Source organism: Taudactylus pleione, unplaced genomic scaffold (assembly GCF_031769625.1).
Source record: "Taudactylus pleione unplaced genomic scaffold, aTauple2 ptg000195l, whole genome shotgun sequence".
Lineage (NCBI taxonomy): Eukaryota > Metazoa > Chordata > Amphibia > Anura > Myobatrachidae > Taudactylus > Taudactylus pleione.
Window position 1 is genome coordinate 7,220,887 of NW_028284597.1, and position 22,489 is coordinate 7,243,375.

The window sequence follows — 22,489 nt, forward strand, 5'->3', positions numbered from 1 at the left end:
TGATGACGTTTTGCCTCGATTTCAGATCCGAGTCAGGCGGGAAAAGTCGAGCCTGACTCGGATCGGACTCGGATCGGGAGGGCTCGGGGGGGTTCGGATTTCAGAAATCTGAACCCGCTCACCCCTAATATATATATAGATATATATATAGATAGATAGATTTTAAACATATACACATAATTATAATACATATATGTATATACTCCCATTATGTGTGTGTGTGTGTGTATATATATATGTCTTCCTTGAATATATATGTATACACACTATATATATATATATATATATATATATACATACACACACACTGTGTGTATATTTATATATATATATATATATATATATATATATGGGTATATCTCTCTATAATATACAGGGCTGGCGCTACCATTAGGCAGCTGCCTAGGGGCGCCGACCACTGGAGGACGCCACACACCGCTGATGCATGGGCTGCCAGCAACAGGCCAAAGTCTGGTAACTAGCAGCCCAAGACCTGCTCACTGAAATTGTAATGTTGTACTTCCACTTCCCCACCCACCGACGTTTCAAGTACCGCCGGGCATAATACTTGTGGAGCAGTGGAAGGCTTCATAAGCCCTCAGTGCACTGCGCACAGTTATAGGGCTCCTTATGAGTGCCACATGACGTCACTCGAGCACCACTACTCCTACCATGATGCCCAAAGCCAGCAACTATCTGAGCTCCATGAAGGTAGTGAGGGGCTGCTGGTGTCCGTGATAGTGACTGAATTGTGCAGCAGCTACTGCTGCTATTCGGCGACAGGCTAATGCTGTTTAGGAACCTGGTGTCCGTGTCTGTGTCCTGGAGCCTGCGTGCAATGCCTCTAAAAGGTATGCTCCATCTGGGAGTTCTCTGATACTGACCAAAGATTTTAAAAGTTGTATTGTGATATATAGGGATATATGTATGCATATCTTGCAGCTACAGCAGCTATACTAGTCGACGTTTTAGTTATCTACTGTCTTTAGGATATATCTGGTTATATAAATAACTGAAACGTTGACTACTATAGCCGTTATAGCTGTGTAAGTTATTTCCATATTTCCTTATTTCCTAGACCATTGAACTATATATATATTATATATATATATATATATATATATATATACACACACATACACCACTGTTGGCGGCACTCAGGTAATAAAACAGCTCTTGACACAGAAGTATTCCAACGTATCGAAATTTACTACCTGTGTCAAGTGCTGTTTTATTACCTGACTGCCGCCAACAGTGGTGTATATGGTGGATTACATATGACGGGGTTCTCTCGGAAGGCATCGGGATATTGAAATCCGTGTGGCGCAGTAAGTGCCACCTGACTGCATTTTGTGTGTGTGTGTATATATATATTTCAGCGCCAGGGTCTGCCACACGACTGTGGGTGAAATGATTGGTTCATTTGGACCCCCACAAAACAAGCTGGCAATTAATCTGTCCCTGCACAAACTGGCTCTATGGAGGCAAGATGTCATCCTCATCCTCCTCATCCACTGACTCCTCACCCTCTTCAGTGTTGTGTACATCCTCATCCTTACAGAGTATTAATTCGTCCCCACTGGAATCCACCACCATAGGTCCCTCTGTACGTTCTGGAGGCTGGTCTCCCTGGAAGAGTTGATAATTCATTTTTATGAACATCATCTTCTCCACATTTTGTGGAAGCAACCTCCTACGCCTTTCGCTGACAAGGTTCCCGGCTGCACTAAACACTCTTTCGGAGTACAGACTGGATGGGGAGCAACTCAGGTAAAATAGAGCCAGTTTGTACAGGGGCCTCCAAATTGCCTCTTTTTCCTGCCAGTACAGGTACGGACTGTCTGACATGCCTACTTGGATGCTGTCACCGATGTAATCCTCCACCATTCTGTCAATGGTGACAGTATCATATGCAGTGACAGTAGACATGTCAGAAATTGTTGCCAGGTCCTTCAGTCTGGACCAGATGTCCAAACTTGGTCCTGCCTGCCCTGCATCACCGCCAGTGGGTTGCTTAGGATACCTAAGTTTTTTCCTGGCAGCCCCAGTTGCGGGAGAAAATTAAGGAGGAGCTGTTGACGTGTCACGTTCCACTACAGCTGACAGTGTTTTCACCAGCATGTCTTTGTACCTCTGCAGGCTTGTGTCAGCCGGAAAGAGAGACACCACATAGGCTTCATGCCTACTTGGATGCTGTCACCGATGTAATCCTCCACCATTCTGTCAATGGTGACAGTATCATATGCAGTGACAGTAGACTTGTCAGAAATTGATGGCACGTCCTTCAGTCTGGACCAGATGTCCAAACCGGCCCTTGACTTATGACACAGGCGCACACTTGGTGCTGCTGCTGTGTTGATGCACGTGCGGCTACTGCGCATACATTTCGCACACAAACACAGAAAATGTTTTATTTTTGTTGGAGTGCACTTTGGGGGTTACACCACCCTTTAACAGACAGACGCACGCTTTTCGCTGCTGCTTTGAGGATGCAGGTGCGGCTACTGCGCATACATTTCACACACAAACACAGAAAAAAATAAGATTATTTTATTTTGGTTGGAGCGCCAGGCCTCCGCCATGTGGTCTGTCAACTGCTCAGATAGAGGAAAAACTGCTGAAGTCACTTTTGCCTGTTTGAAAATCGGGTATTTGGATTTAGGGGCCGGAACGTCATCCTCTATATCAAGAATGGATCGAACCACCCTTACCAATGCTGGCACATTAATAGAAGACTTAGGTTCCACTTCCCAGACAAGGGAAATCAGTCAGAGCCCTTAGGCATTTCCCCATAATCCAAGGACGCATCCGTGTCTGACAGTTGCGTAGACTTGGATGACATAACATGGCGCTTAGACTCCTTCTGAGGCTATTCACTCCGTAGCATAGTCTGAAAGGCTGAAGATGAGGCCGCCAACTCTGGACTGAAATGGAGAACACATTCACCCAAGGTGGCTGACCAGCTTGCGGAAGTCCCTGGAAGGGAATGACAGACTGTTGAGTCACCGGAGGAGACTGTATATAGAGCGGTAACCCCTGATAGGGAGCACCAGCCAGAGGCCCAGGAGTAGACTGCAATAATTGCAGGATACCCTGAGAGGGAAGAATGGCTGTTTGGGGTAACCCCATATGAGGGAGAACAGCTGGGACCGCAAGGCGATCCACGATGGAGGCCAGCACCTATAAAAACACCGCCCAAGGAGGGTCCTGTCCCATAGTTGGGGGGTTGGAGGGACCAGGTAACTCATAGCACCTCATACGCAGCCCATCCTTCGATAAATCCTCCTTACCGACCACTGCAGCGCAGCGCCTGCAGGAGAGCAGAGTGGGAGCAACGGAGCGCTCAACCTCGGTATCAGACATGGCTGACTGAATTTATATATATATAAATATATTGGGAAGTTCAGTAGCGCACAACTGGTGAACCTACAAGCATGCAACACACAGGTCCACAGATATGGTGCCGTGTAGCACGCAACTGTATGTGACAGACTTCACAAATACTTGATAGTGAGATTAATGAAAAGCCCTTCCCACACACACCTGTCAGGGCTGTAGGGGTGAGATAGGGATAGGCATAGACTGACAGTTTAAAAAGAGAGAAAAAACACAAGACAGTCAGCGCTAGCAAAAGTCACATACCATGTAGAAAGTAATACTCACTGCACCTTGCCACTACAATCTACCTGCCCAGATTCAGTGTCTGGGAGGGCTATAGTGCTGTATACACTGTCCCTGCAGATGAGAGGTATACAGGGGGACCGGTCCACTCACGCGCCTGGGAGATCTGCGCTGCCACCTATAGTCAAAGATGGCCACCGGAGAACTCAGAGAAGGTGTGGTTGTAGGAGAAGAGCAGCTCAGCGATGCCAGACCCGAGTGGAAAGGTGCGCTGAGCTGAGGAGCCACTAACAGGGAAGGCTGCCTCCCATGGCACAATACACAATTCAAGCATCCTACCGTCATATCGTCGTATTTCATCAGATGCCCGTTTAGTTTATTGTATGTGGGCAAGACCACTAGACAAATGAAGGAGCGCATGGTGCTCCATAGTTCGAGCATACGTGTGGCCCTGGATGGTAAGGGTACTGATTTACCAGTTGCCTGGCACTTTGGTGAACATCAACATAATCTATCCACTATTCAATACAAAATGATCGACTGGATCCCCCCCCCCTCAATCCCAGAGGTGGTGATCGCGGACGTGTTCTCCTCCAGAGAGAGTCCAAATGGATTTATACTTTACAAACCATTCATCCATTTGGACTCAATGAAGGAACATCTCTACTGTGCTTTTTATAAGCATTTCTCAATTATTTCCTTGAGGTGCCATCTATTCAGCATTGCTTTTGGCCCCTTAAAAAGTGGGAGGCACATATAGAAACCGTTGTCATTTCTACACCGTTCACCTGATTTGGTTGTAATTACCCTCAAATTAAATCTGAAAGTCTGCAGTTAAAGCACATCTTGTTTGTTTAATTTCAAAGCCATTGTGGTGGTGAATAGATGCCAAAATATGAAAATTCTGTCTATGTCCCAATATTTATGGACCTGACTGTATATAAATATATATATATATATATATATATATATATACATATATATATATATATATAAAATATATTGGATAGTTCAGTAGCGCACAACTGGTGAGCCTACAAGCATGCAAGACACAGGTCCACAGATATGGTACAGTGTAGCATGCAACTGTTTATGACAGACCTAACAAATACTTGAATTTATATAAGTGAGATCAAAGAAAAGCCCTTCTCACACACACCTGTCAGGGCTGTAGGGGAGAGATAGGGATAGGCATAGACTGACAGTTTTAACAGAGAGAAAAAACACAGACAGTCAGCACTAGCAAAAGTCACATACCATGTTGAAAGTAATACTCACTGCATCTTGCCACTACAATCTACCTGCCCAGATTCAGTGTCTAGGAGGGCTATAGTGCTGTATACACTGTCCCTGCAGATGAGAGGTATACAGGGGGATGGTCCACTCACACGCGTGGGAGACCTGCGCTGCCAAATATAGCCAAAGATGGCCACCGGAGATCTCAGAGGAGGTGTGGTTGTAGGAGAAGAGCAGCTCAGCGATGCCAGACCCGAGTGGAAAGGCGCAGTTGAGCTGAGGAGCCACTAACAGGGAAGGCTGCCTCCCATGGCACAATACACAATTCAAGCATCCTACCGTCATATCGTCGTGGTAGGAATATCAAAGTCATAGTTGTAAAGAATGACGTATCCAATAATACAGCTACAAGACCGACACACTTTCTTACCCGCAAGGCGAGCAAGTACCGATGTACAGGCTGCATTACTTGCAGCTATCTGGAAGTTGGTAGTCATTTCCATCACCCTAGGTCAGGGAAACAGAACGACATCCATTATCCCCTTACCTGTTCCAGTCGTTATGTGGTCTATTTAATCAGATGCCCGTTTAGTTTATTGTATGTGGGCAAGACCACTAGACAAATGAAGGAGCGCATGGTGCTCCATAGATCGAGGGTACTGATTTACCAGTTGCCTGGCACTTTGGTGAACATCAACATAATTTATCCACTATTCAATACAAAATGATCGACTGGATCCCCCCCCCCCCAATCCCAGAGATGTTAATCGCGGACGTGTTCTCCTCCAGAGAGAGGCCAAATGGATTCATACTTTACAAACCATTCATCCGTTTGGACTCAATGAAGGAACATCTCTAATGTGCTTTTTATAAGCATTCAGCATTGGCTTGTGTCCTACAGCTCCTAGGTCCCTAGTTTTACTAGTCCCCATTCCTTTTATTACAGTTCATCTGTTATATTTTATATTGGCTCTTACCCTTTATCTCAGATAATGTTGGGTTTTTGTGAATAGCAGTACGCTTTCTCTATATTGTCATTGGTTCTTTTTTACAGACCACTGACCAGTGACATGTGTTATAGGTATGCTTATTGTTTTCTATTTTCTGCTGCCATATAGCACACTATTTATATCATGAGGTTTTCAGCATGCTCCTCTTTCATTGCAGTGGTATTGTTTATGTCATCACTATGGTGATGGTGCACGGAGTCCAGCCACGCCCCCTGGAGACATCTGGAACGTGGGCACATGGTCGCACCAGTGACATCATTGGGTCTCCACTCGGGTGCTGCGGTTGTTTACTGGTTCACTTGGGTGCCACACACAGGTATTTATTCTCAGTCTTTTCAGTATATATGTAAGTCTTGATAAAAGGGTCATATCCCTGAAACGTTGATTACAGGCCGACTGGTGTTATGTTCATTCTTTGAAATGATTTAAAGTCTCGTGAGTGCCGTCTAAGAGCAGAAGAGCAGCTCAGCGACGCCAGACCAGAGTGGAAAGGCGCTCTGAGCTGAGGAGCCGCTAACAGGGAAAGCTACCTTCCATGGCTGGCTATTAACCCCTCGATGCTGGCTCCCGCTGCCGGCAAAGTTTCCTGGTGGTCTAGTGGATGTGCGGGGTATGGGGGAGCCCGCCGACACTGCCAGCGCCTCCAGTCTGTCCCCAGTGAGGCAAAAGACTGCATAAAGCGGTGACACGCGATCCTTACCTGTCCCCATCGATGCGGCAGCAGTCCTGGGAGCCTGCAGAGTCCGTCTAGCACAGACTCTGGGGTCCTGCCAAGATCCCCAGATCTGTACTGGCATCGCTGCGCCAGCGGGGTGGAGGAGAGGCAGCTTGGACGTCCTATGGACAGTCCGACACTGCCGCTCTAACAAGTTTAAAATTAAAAAAACTCATAAAATAAGCTTAGGGGCTGCTAACGGTGACCCGACTCCAGCCGGGCACCAACTAAAACTGAGGTGGCTGTGGCTCCGGGGAAGGGTATAGAGGAGGATGGACCCAGAGCATCCTGGGAGCTAAAGCTTTAACTGTGTGGTGCCCGTGGATCCAGATCCAGCTATGCCCCAAGGTCAACCCTGTGGACCCCCTATGGACCCTGAAGAAAATAAGTTTTCTATCTCGGCCTATCACAAGCCAACGGACAGGAACAGCTCCTTAGATGCAAGAAGTCATCATCCAGAACCCCTTTCTCAATTCCTATGTACGTGTGTATCGTATCTGTAGTGATTGTGAAGATGCAATCAAAAAAATCGACTTGCTATTTAATAATTACTCGGCAGGGGTTATAACCAGCGGCGGCTCCTTACCTGTCTGGCCGGGGGGTCTGCAGTCCACATCATCCCTCTCCTCCCTTTGCCATCCCAGGAAACACCTCCCCTTGGGATTGCCTGCCCGGACTGTGATTAACAAAGAGGTTTTAATGGGAATGCTCAAGCCTGCCAGTGCACAGAATGGGGGATCACTGGTTACTGACTATGGGTGGTGGATTTTACTGGAAGGGCTGTGGCCCAGCAGCTCCTAGGTAAAATCTACCACGCACTGATTATAATTCATTTAACCTTCAACCTGGTTTTGAGTTCAGGAGAATGCAAACAATAAAAAAACGAATAAGGAAACCCCTGCATAGCAATGAACGGCAAATTAATGGTCTTAATGTGAATCTAAAATGCAAAAGCGGTGCTATCCAAGAGCAGACAGTTTCATTTGTACCTCTACTGTGTACAGCTGTGCCCCTGGATGAGGAGACATCAGGAGACATCAGGGCACATCGCTGTATAATTATGGCTCTGTGAAAACAGACGCTGCTGAAGGGTGATCTTGCTGCCCAACTATGGTGACAAAGCCACGGCATGGTCTGGACATAAAACTCACTGTAATTATGCAGTTTTAGCCGGCAAGCAGAGCTACTTACCTTCACCTTTGGCCAATATCTAAGGTAATGGGTCCAGTTGTATAAGCTAAAGCAGACACAGAACACAGTCAGGACAAATCTCTGCCAACATAAATGAGATTTTCTATTGGTCAGTGAAATGTAAATAGATTCCCCCTTCATGGGATCTTGGTTTAATAGCGGTTTGTTATAAGGGCTTTCAGTTTATTAGGATTAAATAAAAATCTCACACAGAGCCTCAGAGATAATGATTTAGGTAATTGCTATAATGGATTTCAAAAACTATAATTTAATGTTAAACTTCTATCGTCAGATGATAGATGTGACCCATAAACTTAAACTAAACATAACTAAAATAAACACAGGAGACCAAGTTATGCCGTTTAAATTAATTGGTCAGCTTTATTTGGTTACAAAGGTAGACATGGTGGCAGGAGAAAGAACGGCAACTAACCCCCGTCCACTTGTCTTAGACCGGAAGTAAATCACAACTTGTGAGGGCCAACTATCCCAGACAAGGGTAGGGTGATCTTAAAACTTGCAAAGGGCCAACTATCCCTTTCAGAGCAAGTGATGCGGCCCCAACACAACATGCCAATGCACCATTCATCCTGCTCGGTCGAGAGGTGCCGCTGACCCCAATAGGGTGAAATCAGCCTATCAGTGCATTGAAGGGGTGCGCACCGCTATTACTGCTGCAAGATGGACACTTCAATATTGCCGGTCTTTCCCTGCCAATGAAATAAAGCCGACACAAGACACAAGAGGGTAGGGAGGGTGGGAGATCAATTCAAAAGAGGCAGATTTAACCACAGTAGATTCTCTACACCCTCTCACTAACTCCGCCCCTAACCTAACATCCTATCGCATCTGCCTATAACTGTAAACAAACATTTTTAACTTTATTAACCCCTCTATCCCTGACTAGAAGTTTATGTGCCGTCGGCTCTATTCCTAACCTCCGTTATATTAAACTTCTATCGTCAGATGATAGATGTGACCCATAAACTTAAACTAAACATAACTAAAATAAACACAGGAGACCAAGTTATGCCGTTTAAATTAATTGGTCAGCTTTATTTGGTTACAAAGGTAGACATGGTGGCAGGAGAAAGAACGGCAACTAACCCGCGTCCACTTGTCTTAGGCCGGAAGTAAATCACAACTTGTGAGGGCCAACTATCCCAGACAAGGGTAGGGTGATCTTAAAAACTTGCAAAGGGCCAACTATCCCTTTCAGAGCAAGTGATGCGGCCCCAACACCCATGCCAATGCACCATTCATCCTGCTCGGTCGAGAGGTGCCGCTGACCCCAATAGGGTGAAATCAGCCTATCAGTGCATTGAAGGGGTGCGCACCGCTATTACTGCTGCAAGATGGACACTTCAATATTGCCGGTCTTTCCCGCCACAGCGGCTCTCAGGAGAGAAGCAGCCCGCCACCATGCTAACCAACCAAGCCCTTAAAAACTGCAAAAATATCTTCTAGAAACAAAAAATTTCCCTCCTCAGTAAGATGAACTCCATCCCTGCAGAAAAGGTGGGCATCCTGAATCCGAATTAAAGGATGGTGCACCACCAACCCTCCCAATTTCAGCACGTGCCTAGCCACCCATTTGTTAACCTTCCTCCTGGACCTGTCCAAAGCCACACTATTATAGCAATATCGCCATGAAAGCCTGGCGATGATAGGGGACCACACCAAAAGGCAGTTAGGCAATAACCGAACCACCTCTCTCAAGTCACGAACAATCGCATGGCGCAACTCTAAGGAAGTTTGCTGGCCCAAATCATTGCCCCCGAGATGTATAATTAACACTAAAGGGGAACCAAATTCAGTTACTGACCTGTGCAAATTGCGCAACAAAGCTTCCCAAAGCATGCCCCTCTGCCCCAACCACCTAACACTCTCCCAACGTGGGAACACGGAGGCATCTACAGCAAAGCGCGACTGCTCAGCCCAAAAAATAAAAGAGTGACCAATGAACCAAATGGGCCTAGCGTCCTGGACACCTGGAAATATACAGAAATAAAATATATAAGTATATATTATGCAGCATATAAATCACAAAGGAGGAGTGGGAGGGTGGGAGGGGGGGAGGAAGACTTGACCCGAGGTGAAAACCTACAAAAAACCTGCTGGATCTTTTCTATATTTCATTCGTTCACATTAATATTATATTAAGCTAAACGATCAATGTCCAAAGCAGGGCAAAAAACAGGGCAAAATCTCTCGGGACCCCCACCGGAAAGGCAGCGAGTTGGCCAAGGCACTCAAGTCCAAACGAATAAAGTATAACAATTTATGATTCCAGACGAACATAACTTCTGTAAGCATTGGACTTCCATCTTCCGAGAGCCTGGATCTCCTGTGAAGAAAGACCCGAGGAGGCCGCAAAAGTGGTGGCCCCTATTGTAAAAGAATGGGTGCCGTAATCCGAAGGGGAAAGCCCGAGGTGCCGTATGCAGCGATGGAAGACCGATCTAAATTGGAATTTAGTCAAAGGACTTCCGTCCTCGTGCATAAGCCAAGCCCCCGGCCGCATTGGCTTGCAAAGAGTATATTGGGAGGCCAAGTGAACCGGACAAATCCCGTTATCAGGACAGGACTTCAGGGACACCCAGCGACCTCTACCCATCTGATCGGTCTTGGAACACCGAATACGGCACAACAGCGTATCACGCAGCAAAATGTGACAACGAAGCAGAGGGGGCTGAGCGCGGCGCGAAGACGCTACCAGCTCGCTGATGCGAAAAGCCCCATGAAAGGCCATCGCAAAAGCGAGGCGGAATAACAGAACCTCGAATTGCGAAGAACAAATGCCCGTCAAACTTTCACCTAGACGCGCTAACAAATCAGGACCAATAGGACGACGCTGGTCATCCGTGGCAGGCCTGACGCGAGACCAACCCCTAAGGGCCCTTTGTATTAAAAAACCCTTAGTTATGTCCCTCCGCCCCGCTAGGCGCAAAAAGAACGAAATCCCAGCAAGCCTCTGGGCAACATAAGCCCGCGACCTGCCGGAATCGAACAAGAAACAAACAAAAGCAACCATATTAGTATCACGAGAGTTACCTGCCGAACTCCGTCCTTGCAAAAACTCCTCCCACTGTTGCCAAGATGTCTGGTAGGCCGTCAATGTCCGTGGGGCCACGGACCGACGTGCGAGATCTTCCATTCTGGTTTGATGATCTGCCAACAATGAAATGGACAAAGCTCACCTTTTAATGCCGCGTACGGGGCCAATTCGCGGAACCTTCGCCAATCCTGTCTGGAGAGCGCAGCAGCAATGGAATTATCAGTACCCGGCACATGACGAGCTGTGAACAATATGTTAAACTGCAAAGCGCGCAGAACCAGCCAAGCAAGAAGCCGCAACATCGGCAGCGACGACGATCTTTGGTTATTGATCACATGTACTACCCCCAGGTTATCGCACCAAAAAACTATGGAACGGTCGCGCAACCGCTGACACCATAGCTCTAATGCCACCACTATGGGAAACAGCTCCAGTAGTAGCAAGTTCTTGGTCAATCCTGCCTGTACCCATTCCGCCGGCCAAACTGAAAAACACCAATCTCCTCCCAAAAAAGATCCGAAACCTGATGATCCAGCAGCATCCGTGAAGAGCTGCAGGCAAGCATTAGGCTGAGGATCCGCAGGCCAGACGCGCACTCCATTAAAATCGACCAAAAATGCGTCCCAAACCGCCAGGTCAAGCTTTAGTTCAGACGACAGTCGCAGAAAATGGTGCGGGTGACGCAGCCCTACCAAAGCCCTCTGTAGCTTCCGACAGAAAATCTTCCCCATCGGGATAACTCGACACGCGAAGTTAAACAGCCCGAGCAGGGATTGACCTTGACGAAGAGTTACTTTTCCTCCTGCCAACGCTAGGAGGATAGTATCCTGCAAACGACGAATCTTGTCCGGCGGCAACCGGCAAAGACCCTCCAAGGTATCAATTTCAATACCCAAGAAAACCAGCTTAGTGGCTGGGCCCTCAGTTTTATCGTGCGCAATAGGTACTCCAAATTCCGAGAAGAGTGCTTGCACTGAAAAAAGGAGACGATTGCAGCGACGCGAACCAGCTGGACCTACGCACAAGAAGTCGTCCAAGTAATGGGCTATGCTCGTCTCCCAAGACCCCACCGCGACACACCAAAGGAGAAAGGAACTGAAACGCTCGAAGAACGCGCAGGAAATAGAACAACCCATCGGAAGACATTTGTCCAGGTAATAGCCATCCGTCAACCGAAACCCCATGAAGCGAAATGATTCAGGATGCAGGGGCAACAATCTGAAGGCGGACTCAATGTCCACTTTCGCCATAAAAGAACCCGGACCCGCTGCGCGAACCAATGCTAACGCAGATTCGAATGACTGGTACTGTACGCGGCAGACCTCAACATCTATGGCGTCGTTAACCGACGTGCCTGACGGATGTGACAGGTGCTGAATTAAACGGTAACTCCCGGGGGCCTTCTTGGGGACAACACCCACAGGGGAAAGGACCAGATCGGGTATCGGAGGCTGCGGGAAAGGTCCAATCATGCGACCCAGCCCGACTTCCTTCATAACCTTATCCTTTAGCACGTGAGGTAAATCGCAGGCCAAGCGTAAATTCCTAGGGGACCCGGAACTGACAGGCCGTATTATTGGAAGCGAAAATCCCTCTGCAAAACCCTTACGCAAAAAGGCGGCGTCGCCCCGCACAGGATACCAGTCTAACCATTTTGCCATGGCATCCAGACGAATGGGAGTTGACGCTTTACTTTGAAGTCCCGGCCCCTGACCGTTTGGCAGAGGGTGCTGCAGCGGAGGCCTGAGCTCCTCCTGGACCGCGGGAGCAGTCCTTACTGGGGTGTGCCGCGCCGCAGCGGAGGCACTGGTGTCGAAAGCGACACCTGTTACCAAGGGTACAATTCCCATTGTTGTATGCGTAACACTTCCGCTTGTTTTGCCCTCCATTGGCTGTCCTTGGTGCCGAGGGGGACGAGGGTTGAACTGGCCGCCCAGGGGACTGATCAGCAAGGACGCGTGTAGGCTGTGTCACCTCCATCCACACTTCAACATCTTTACAACCCAATTCCATGACCTTAACCCGATCTTGCTTCCGACGAAACTCTTCGTCGTATTGGCGCCACGCCGTACTGCGTGAGGCCTTGAATAGGCCATGTATCAGGTGTAAATATCGTATAACATTAAGGTACTCGGAAGGCCTGGTTTCTAGATAGCAAGTTGAGAACACGCAGAACCCAGATAGCCAATTCGTGTAAGACTTAAAGGCCTCCAGACCAATACCCCCTTTTGTCTTTGCGGTCGCAGCAGCTTTCTTCGCCGTAGCTGTAAGGGTGAACATATCTACGTAGCGCCCTTTTTTGATCCGCTGCTTAACCCTGGTACGCATACCTCGAGTGACAGCTGTATTAGCGCAGTGTACAACATCCTCCGGACCTGCTCCGCGATCTACACTGGTACTACTGCCAGAGGACCGTTCGCTAGAATGCCTATGACGACGTGAGCGACGTCTGCGAGACCTCCTTGCCCTTTTACGCCTAGCCTTCTGCGAACTATCGCTTGAAGAGGAGGAGGAAATGGAAGTAGACCCGCAGTCAGATGTACTGTCACACTCACCAGAAGCACTGGCAAGGGCATTGGTAACTCCAGCGCCTGCATTAGCTCCGACTTCCGCCGTCGCACTTCTGGTCAGGGCTGCGACCACTGTTAACTCCTCCAGACTGTCGTCTGTAAAAGAAGAGACTGAGGCGGCATCGTGCGCATTGTCTGTGTCCGTAGCCTGAGTGGGCTGAGGAAGGGAGATGGCAGAGGGAGAGAAAGAAACGGAAGGAGCTGCGGGCATGGGAGCGAGGGAAAGACCGCAAATCCTGCCTAATTGCTGCACCAGAGGGCCAACCTGCATCTGCACGGCGGACGCCGCCAACGCAGAAGGGCCTCCAGTGTCAGCGTTTCCAGGCTGCTGGGTCAAAAGCGGTGTCAGTGCACCCACCACAGACACCAGCAGTCCGGCTATGGCACCAGCATCCAGCAACGGAGCACTCCCTGGTGTCGCAGGCCCTGCAGGCATAGCAGACGCCTGAGCAGCTGCCACCCCCGTAGGCCTGGAGGAGCTGGCAACTGCAGACATGGGGGACCCCATGTCTGCATCATTATGAACAGAAGGCAGCAGAAGAGGGGGCGGATTAACCTGCCTGTCACTATGCAGGCGTTGGCTCCGCCCCCTTCGTCTCCGCCCCCCGCCTGTAGGAATATTGGCCTGCGTGCAAGCCGGCGCCATGACAGGCATCCGGCCTGCACGCTTATGTGGCCGCTTCCGCCGCCCTTCCCCCCGGACTTCAGCCGGCTCACTCTGAGCGGCCATTGGGGGAGAAGGGCCGGGCGGTGTAACTGCCCGCTGCTGGCCACGTGAACGGCCGGAGCGCGCACCCGCTACACGCGCGGGCGCTGTATTATGCCCGGCCGCCGATCCCCGCCTGCCCTGGTCCCCAGTCGCACTAGTACTGGCGACCGGCGGGGAACCAGGGGCAGGCGGAGGCAGCAACTGCGGCGTTTCGCGGGACCGCCGCGTCCGCGTGCACGGGACCGCAGCGTTGCCAGAGAAGGGGGCCGCTGTACCTGACCCTCCCGAACGCCGGGAGGGTAGGACCTGAGGGGGATAAAGCGCGCCGGGCCCGACACCGTCTGACAGACGGGCGGGTACCGAGCGCGCGCGCTGGGGGCGGCTCATAGTGCTAATGCACGGCAAGGGATAGAGCAAAGAAAGAGAAAGAAAAGTTAGATAAGAAAAAAGAGTGTAGATATAGGGAAAGTATGGAGAAGAGAGTAGGGAAAGATATAAAGTAGGGAAAAAGAAAGTAGGGATGTACAAACGATTATCCCAACAGACAGATCTGCTAATAAGGAACTGTACTTTCCTGGTCGCAGATCAATTCAAAAGAGGCAGATTTAACCAAAGTAGATTCTCTACACCCTCTCACTAACTCCGCCCCTAACCTAACGTCGTATCGCATCTGCCTATAACTGTAAACAAACATTTTTAACTTTATTAACCCCTCTATCCCTGACTAGAAGTTTATGTGCCGTCGGCTCTATTCCTAACCTCCGTTATATTTTACTCAAATGGATTTTGCTACCTGGGTGCCACAGACTTAAGGTGGGTACACACATATCGGTAAATGCATACACACTTGCCAATGCCGGCAACGATGAACGATGGCGGGAGGGGGGAGCATGGCCAGGCTGCATTCGGCAGCACGGCATCGCTAACAATATATCCCCAGATTGTACTGCACATAAAGACAACTGGGGATATCGTTAATAACTCGCAGGATTGCTCATCGTTAACAATAGACTATTAAACAAAATTATCATAACAATGTAACATTATCGGCAATATCGTTTAAAAAATCGTCTAGCATGTACGCACCCTTACCGTAGTCAGAAAATTATATGACACTTAATATTTACACACTGTACATAGATAATCAGTGCTACATTGGTTTACTATAGTTTTCTGCTGCTACCTGACCAGCACATTACATCACTTTTTGAATTACCTAGATGTTATCAGTAGCTCATTAGCATAAGTAACGCATCACAGACATCATTCCGTGTCACAATGCCCATTGTACGCAGAGCATCTCTGACAACAGCCTCCTGGACTTAGTTGCAGCCTAGTCTACAAACGGGCAGCTTCTTTCACAAAGTGCTGAAAACGGATTGTGCCTATCTGATTGCCTGCTGCAGTCAGAGCGACCACAGATCACAGACCGAATCCAAATTTGCTTCCTGCAGACATTTCTGCTTGCAGGTACCATGGATTAAGAATAGGAATGTGGAATTGTATCTCATTCCGATGCTGCCGCAAGGCAGGTCAGGCTGAGGAAGATGCATCAGATGGGACCCATCGCGCTGTTGTCGAGAACAGCGAGACTGGAAGATCAGTTGAAAGACATTCGCTCATCTGGCGCTTAAGGCGATTTATGACTAAAAGGAGACAACGCAGAAGCGGTGAAACCAATGTTACCCACCTCATCAGAGAAAGTATGAAGCATTCTCTATCCTGTGTGGATTTAACAACCTTCACACAGGCCTCACCCAATACTTTTGCTAAGAAGCCTGCGTCTAATGTCTTTGAGTCAGCTGAAGACCAGAAAGTGTGCACGAGTCCAAAATGCACAATGATGCTGGCATCCACCAGCGGGCTCCTGAGTTGTTTTGCAGAGTTCATCTGTAGAAGGTGTCACCAGCTGAACAAACTGTCACCTACAGATATAATTGTATGGATAACAAGTATAGACATGTCTCTCACTGGATACTGGCAGGAAGAAGGCTTCATCAATCCGACCAATGTAGTGTTCCTCTACATGCTCTGCCGAGAGTTCGTTCTATCAGAGTTGGACAGTGAGCAAGAATTACTGGCATTTCTATCCACATGTCTTTATATATCCTATGCCTACATGGGTAGTGAGACCTCCTATCCAATGAAGCCATTCTTAGTGGAAAGCTCGAGGAAAGACTTTTGGAACCGTTGCCTCTATATTATTGATTTCATGAGCGCAAAGATGCTGTGCTTCCATGCTGACCACCATTTTTTCATCCAGACCTTTGTCGATCTTATAGCTGAGGGTGGACAGGAGAGCACATAGACAGCCTACCATCAAACTCCACCATCAGTTCCAGGCTCTTCGCCGACACAGCAAGCATCACCATTGGCTCCAGGCTGTGTGCCATCACAAACATCAGGTCCAGGCTATGCAATGACACAGAAAGTTCCACCATCAGTTCCAGGACATTCGCTGAAACTGCAAGCTCCACCATCAGTTCAAGTATTAATAATAATAATCGTTGCATTTACAATAAAATGTTTTTGTTTTTTTTCTATAAAATTGGTTGGTGTATTATTTTGCTTGATAGGTCTCGTATATGGACAGGGTTCACCTAGGCAGTTTTGTGATATTCTCACTGCAACAATGCTCTGCAGAGGGTCCTGAGATCACCTTATTGGCAAACAATACCTGTTTGCAAAACAGTAAAAGGCATTTGCAAATATTTATGTAAAAAAACTGGGGGCAAAAGGCTTTTTCAAGATATCCTACAAGGTGGCATTTGTGGTGAGACAAGTTTTCCAGCTTTATGCCATTCCATACATCCAGTGCCAGCCTTAGAGATGTTCTTGCTACGGGCTACACATACATTTTGTTGAATTTTTTTATTTATTTAGTGGCTATTTAAAGTAAATGTAGTAGATTTTATGTGACTTCCTAATCAATGATAGCTGGATAAAGACATTTACCTACTTTTATGGTTCATTTCAAAACCTGAAGCTGGCAGCAAGCAGAGCAGCTGCAGGAACTAAGCTCCAGCACACATTTGTATTTCCTCTCCCCTCCAGTTCCAGGTTTTGGAGTTGGCTCTTACTGTAGCTCCAAGGTCGAATCAACTGTTAGGCAGGTTTGTCTACCCTCCCGATTTGGCCGGGACCCTCCCAAAAATCGGGTGCAGCTCCCTGCCCCCCCGGAAAGGTAGGCAAGCCTCCCGGCAGCCGCTGATTCCCCCTGACCTCCCCCCTGCGATTAATAGTTAAACCCCAGCAGCGGAGGGGGCAGGTAATGTGATTTACACTGAATGGTTTCATTTTGGCCCCGCTCTCTACTCCACAATGCCTGTATTATCTGCATTGTGTAGCGGGGGCAGGGCCAAAATGATGCGATTGTGTGGTGCCACCCTGCCCACAAATGCCCCTTCACCCGCCCGGCCACACCCCCCATCCTGCCGATCTGGCTGTTCCCTCCTGGAAGGAGCAGCCAGAAAGTCGGCAAGTATGCTGTTAGGCAGGGCCGGATTACTAATGGGGCGGATGGAGCTTCAGCTCCAGGCCCACCATCAGAATAGGCCCACAGACATCTGATGTATATGTGTGCTGCTGTAGACAGGATTTATTTTTTTCCTTCTACAGCAGCCTACCAGTAGCTGTCCGGCCCCCCACCCGGTCGTGCACTTCCCCTCCCCGCCGCGCACCCACCATCCCGGCCACACACCCACCTCCCTTTCTCCTTTCCGTCACCGGTGTATGATCAAAAGCCGCCATGATGGCGGCATGTAGTGGAGGGCTGGGCTTCACTAGCCCTCCCAGTCCCAGCGCTGATAACACAGGGACTCAGCAGTGGCACCGCCTCTGCGTCACGTGCGCGTGACGTCACAAAAGCCGCCCAACGCCACTACCGCACCTTCAAGCAGCCACTAATGTCTTCCAGGCATCATAGCCACAGGAGCTCCGTGAAGGCGGCCTGGCAGTAGCAGCAGGAGTGAGATGCTTGTCAGTCCTGCTGCTGCTTTATTGTAGAATAAATTAGTTATATAATGCATGGGGCAGGCTGAGTGTATATACACACACACACACACACACATATATATATATAGATATATATATAGATAGATAGATATATTTTAAACATATACACATAATTATAATACATATATGTATATACTCCCATTATGTGTGTGTGTGTGTGTATATATATATATATATATATATATATATGTCTTCCTTGAATATATATGTATACACACTATATATATATATATATATATATATATACATACACACACTGTGTGTATATGTATATTTTTATATATATATATATATATATGGGTATATCTCTCTATAATATACAGGGCTGGCGCTACCATTAGGCAGCTGCCTAGGGGCGCCGACCACTGGAGGACGCCACACACTGCTGATGCATGGGCTGCCAGCAACAGGCCAAAGTCTGTTAACTAGCAGCCCAAGACCTGCTCACTGAAATTGTAATGTTGTACTTCCACTTCCCCACCCACCGACGGTTCAAGTACCGCCGGGCATAATACTTGTGGAGCAGTGGAAGGCTTCATAAGCCCTCAGTGCACTGCGCACAGTTATAGGGCTCCTTATGAGTGCCACATGACGTCACTCGAGCACCACTACTCCTACCATGATGCCCAAAGCCAGCAACTATCTGAGCTCCATGAAGGTAGTGAGGGGCTGCTGGTGTCCGTGATAGTGACTGAATTGTGCAGCAGCTACTGCTGCTATTCGGCAACAGGCTAATGCTGTTTAGGAACCTGGTGTCCGTGTCTGTGTCCTGGAGCCTGAGTGCAATGCCTCTAAAAGGTATGCTCCATCTGGGAGTTCTCTGATACTGACCAAAGATTTTAAAAGTTGTATTGTGATATATAGGGATATATGTATGCATATCTTGCAGCTACAGCAGCTATACTAGTCGACGTTTTAGTTATCTACTGTCTTTAGGATATATCTGGTTATATAAATAACTGAAACGTTGACTACTATAGCCGTTATAGCTGTGTAAGTTATTTCCATATTTCCTTATTTCCTAGACCATTGAACTATATATATATTATATATATATATATATATATATATATATACACACATACACCACTGTTGGCGGCACTCAGGTAATAAAACAGCTCTTGACACAGAAGTATTCCAACGTATCGAAATTTACTACCTGTGTCAAGTGCTGTTTTATTACCTGACTGCCACCAACAGTGGTGTATATGGTGGATTACATATGACGGGGTTCTCTCGGAAGGCATCGGGATAATGAAATCCGTGTGGCGCAGTAAGTGCCACCTGACTGCATTTTGTGTGTGTGTGTATATATATATTTCAGCGCCAGGGTCTGCCACACGACTGTGGCTGAAATGATTGGTTCATTTGGACCCCCACAAAACAAGCTGGCAATTAATCTGTCCCTGCACAAACTGGCTCTATGGAGGCAAGATGTCATCCTCATCCTCCTCATCCACTGACTCCTCACCCTCTTCAGTGTTGTGTACATCCTCATCCTTACAGAGTATTAATTCGTCCCCACTGGAATCCACCACCATAGGTCCCTCTGTACGTTCTGGAGGCTGGTCTCCCTGGAAGAGTTGATAATTCATTTTTATGAACATCATCTTCTCCACATTTTGTGGAAGCAACCTCCTACGCCTTTCGCTGACAAGGTTCCCGGCTGCACTAAACACTCTTTTGGAGTACAGACTGGATGGGGAGCAACTCAGGTAAAATACAGCCAGTTTGTACAGGGGCCTCCAAATTGCCTCTTTTTCCTGCCAGTACAGGTACAGACTGTCTGACATGCCTACTTGGATGCTGTCACCGATGTAATCCTCCACCATTCTGTCAATGGTGACAGTATCATATGCAGTGACAGTAGACATGTCAGAAATTGTTGCCAGGTCCTTCAGTCTGGACCAGATGCCTGCCCTGCATCACCGCCAGCGGGTTGCTTAGGATACCTAAGTTTTTTCCTGGCAGCCCCAGTTGCTGGAGAAAATGAAGGAGGAGCTGTTGACGTGTCACGTTCCACTACAGCTGACAGTGTTTTCACCAGCATGTCTTTGTACCTCTGCAGGCTTGTGTCAGCCAGAAAGAGAGACACCACATATGCTTCATGCCTACTTGGATGCTGTCACCGATGTAATCCTCCACCATTCTGTCAATGGTGACAGTATCATATGCAGTGACAGTAGACTTGTCAGAAATTGATGGCACGTCCTTCAGTCTGGACCAGATGTCCAAACCGGTGCTGCTGCTGTGTTGATGCATGTGCGGCTACTGCGCATACATTTCGCACACAAACACAGAAAAAAAAGAATTGTTTATTTTTTGTTGAGTGCACTTTGGGGGTTACACTACCCTTTAACAGACTTCTGGGACACAGGCGCACGCTTTGCGCTGCTCCTTTGTTGATGCACGTACAGTGCACACAATTCACAAACACAGAAAATGTTTTATTTTTGTTGGAGTGCACTTTGGGGGTTACACCACCCTTTAACAGACAGACACACGCTTTTCGCTGCTGCTTTGAGGATGCAGGTGCGGCTACTGCGCATACATTTCACACACAAACACAGAAAAAAAGAAGTTTATTTTATTTTGGTTGGAGCGCCAGGCCTCCGCCATGTGGTCTGTCAACTGCTCAGAGAGAGGAAAAACTGCTGAAGTCACTTTTGCCTGTTTGAAAATCGGGTATTTGGATTTAGGGGCCGGAACGTCATCCTTTATATCAAGAATGGATCGAACCACCCTTACCAATGCTGGCATATTAATACAAGACTTAGGTTCCACTTCCCAGACAAGGGAAATCAGTCAGAGCCCTTAGGCATTTCCCCATAATCCAAGGACGCATCCGTGTCTGACAGTTGCATAGACTTGGATGACATAACATGGCGCTTAGACTCCTTCTGAGGCTATTCACTCCGTAGCATAGTCTGAAAGGCTGAAGATGAGGCCGCCAACTCTGGACTGAAATGGAAAACACATTCACCCAAGGTGGCTGACCAGCTTGCGGAAGTCCCTGGAAGGGAATGACAGACTGTTGAGTCACCGGAGGAGACTGTATATAGAGCGGTAACCCCTGATAGGGAGCACCAGCCAGAGGCCCAGGAGTAGACTGCAATAATTGCAGGATACCCTGAGAGGGAAGAATGGCTGTTTGGGGTAACCCCATATGAGGGAGAACAGCTGGGACCGCAAGGCGATCCACGATGGAGGCCAGCACCTATAAAAACACCGCCCAAGGAGGGTCCTGTCCCATAGTTGGGGGGTTGGAGGGACCAGGTAACTCATAGCACCTCATACGCAGCCCATCCTTCATTAAATTCTCCTTACCGACCACTGCAGCGCAGCGCCTGCAGGAGAGCAGAGTGGGAGCAACGGAGCGCTCAACCTCGGTATCAGACATGGCTGACTGAATTTATATATATATATAAATATATTGGGAAGTTCAGTAGCGCACAACTGGTGAACCTACAAGCATGCAACACACACAGGGAGAGATAGGGATAGGCATAGACTGACAGTTTAAACAGAGAGAAAAAACACAAGACAGTCAGCGTTAGCAAAAGTCACATACCATGTAGAAAGTAATACTCACTGCACCTTGCCACTACAATCTACCTGCCCAGATTCAGTGTCTGGGAGGGCTATAGTGCTGTATACACTGTCCCTGCAGATGAGAGGTATACAGTGAAACAGGTCCACTCACGCGCCTGGGAGATCTGCGCTGCCACCTATAGTCAAAGATGGCCACCGGAGATCTCAGATGAGGTGTGGTTGTAGGAGAAGAGCAGCTCAGCGATGCCAGACCCAAGTGGAAAGGTGCGCTGAGCTGAAGAGCCACTAACAGGGAAGGCTGCCTCCCATGGCACAATACACAATTCAAGCATCCTACCGTCATATCGTCGTATTTCATCAGATGCCCGTTTAGTTTATTGTATGTGGGCAAGACCACTAGACAAATGAAGGAGCGCATGGTGCTCCATAGATCGAGGGTACTGATTTACCAGTTGCCTGGCACTTTGGTGAACATCAACATAATTTATCCACTATTCAATACAAAATGATCGACTGGATCCCCCCCCCCCAATCCCAGAGATGTTAATCGCGGACGTGTTCTCCTCCAGAGAGAGACCAAATGGATTCATACTTTACAAACCATTCATCCGTTTGGACTCAATGAAGGAACATCTCTAATGTGCTTTTTATAAGCATTTCTCAATTATTTCCTTGAGGTGCCATCTATTCAGCATTGGCTTGTGTCCTACAGCTCCTAGGTCCCTAGTTTTACTAGTCCCAATTCCTTTTATTACAGTTCATCTGTTATATTTTATATTGGCTCTTACCCTTTATCTCAGATAATGTTGAGTT

At 47.9% G+C, this 22,489-nt stretch overlaps 1 protein-coding gene across 1 annotated transcript; it reads left to right on the forward strand.

Annotated features, from left to right (window-relative positions):
- The first annotated feature begins 15,602 nt into the window (after window positions 1-15,602).
- LOC148518957 (cyclin-dependent kinase 5 activator 1-like) lies at window positions 15,603-16,418 on the forward strand. The gene has a single exon (XM_088476824.1). It carries the CDS (start codon window positions 15,603-15,605, stop codon window positions 16,416-16,418), a length of 816 nt encoding a protein of 271 aa, XP_088332950.1.
- Window positions 16,419-22,489: the final 6,071 nt, after the last annotated feature.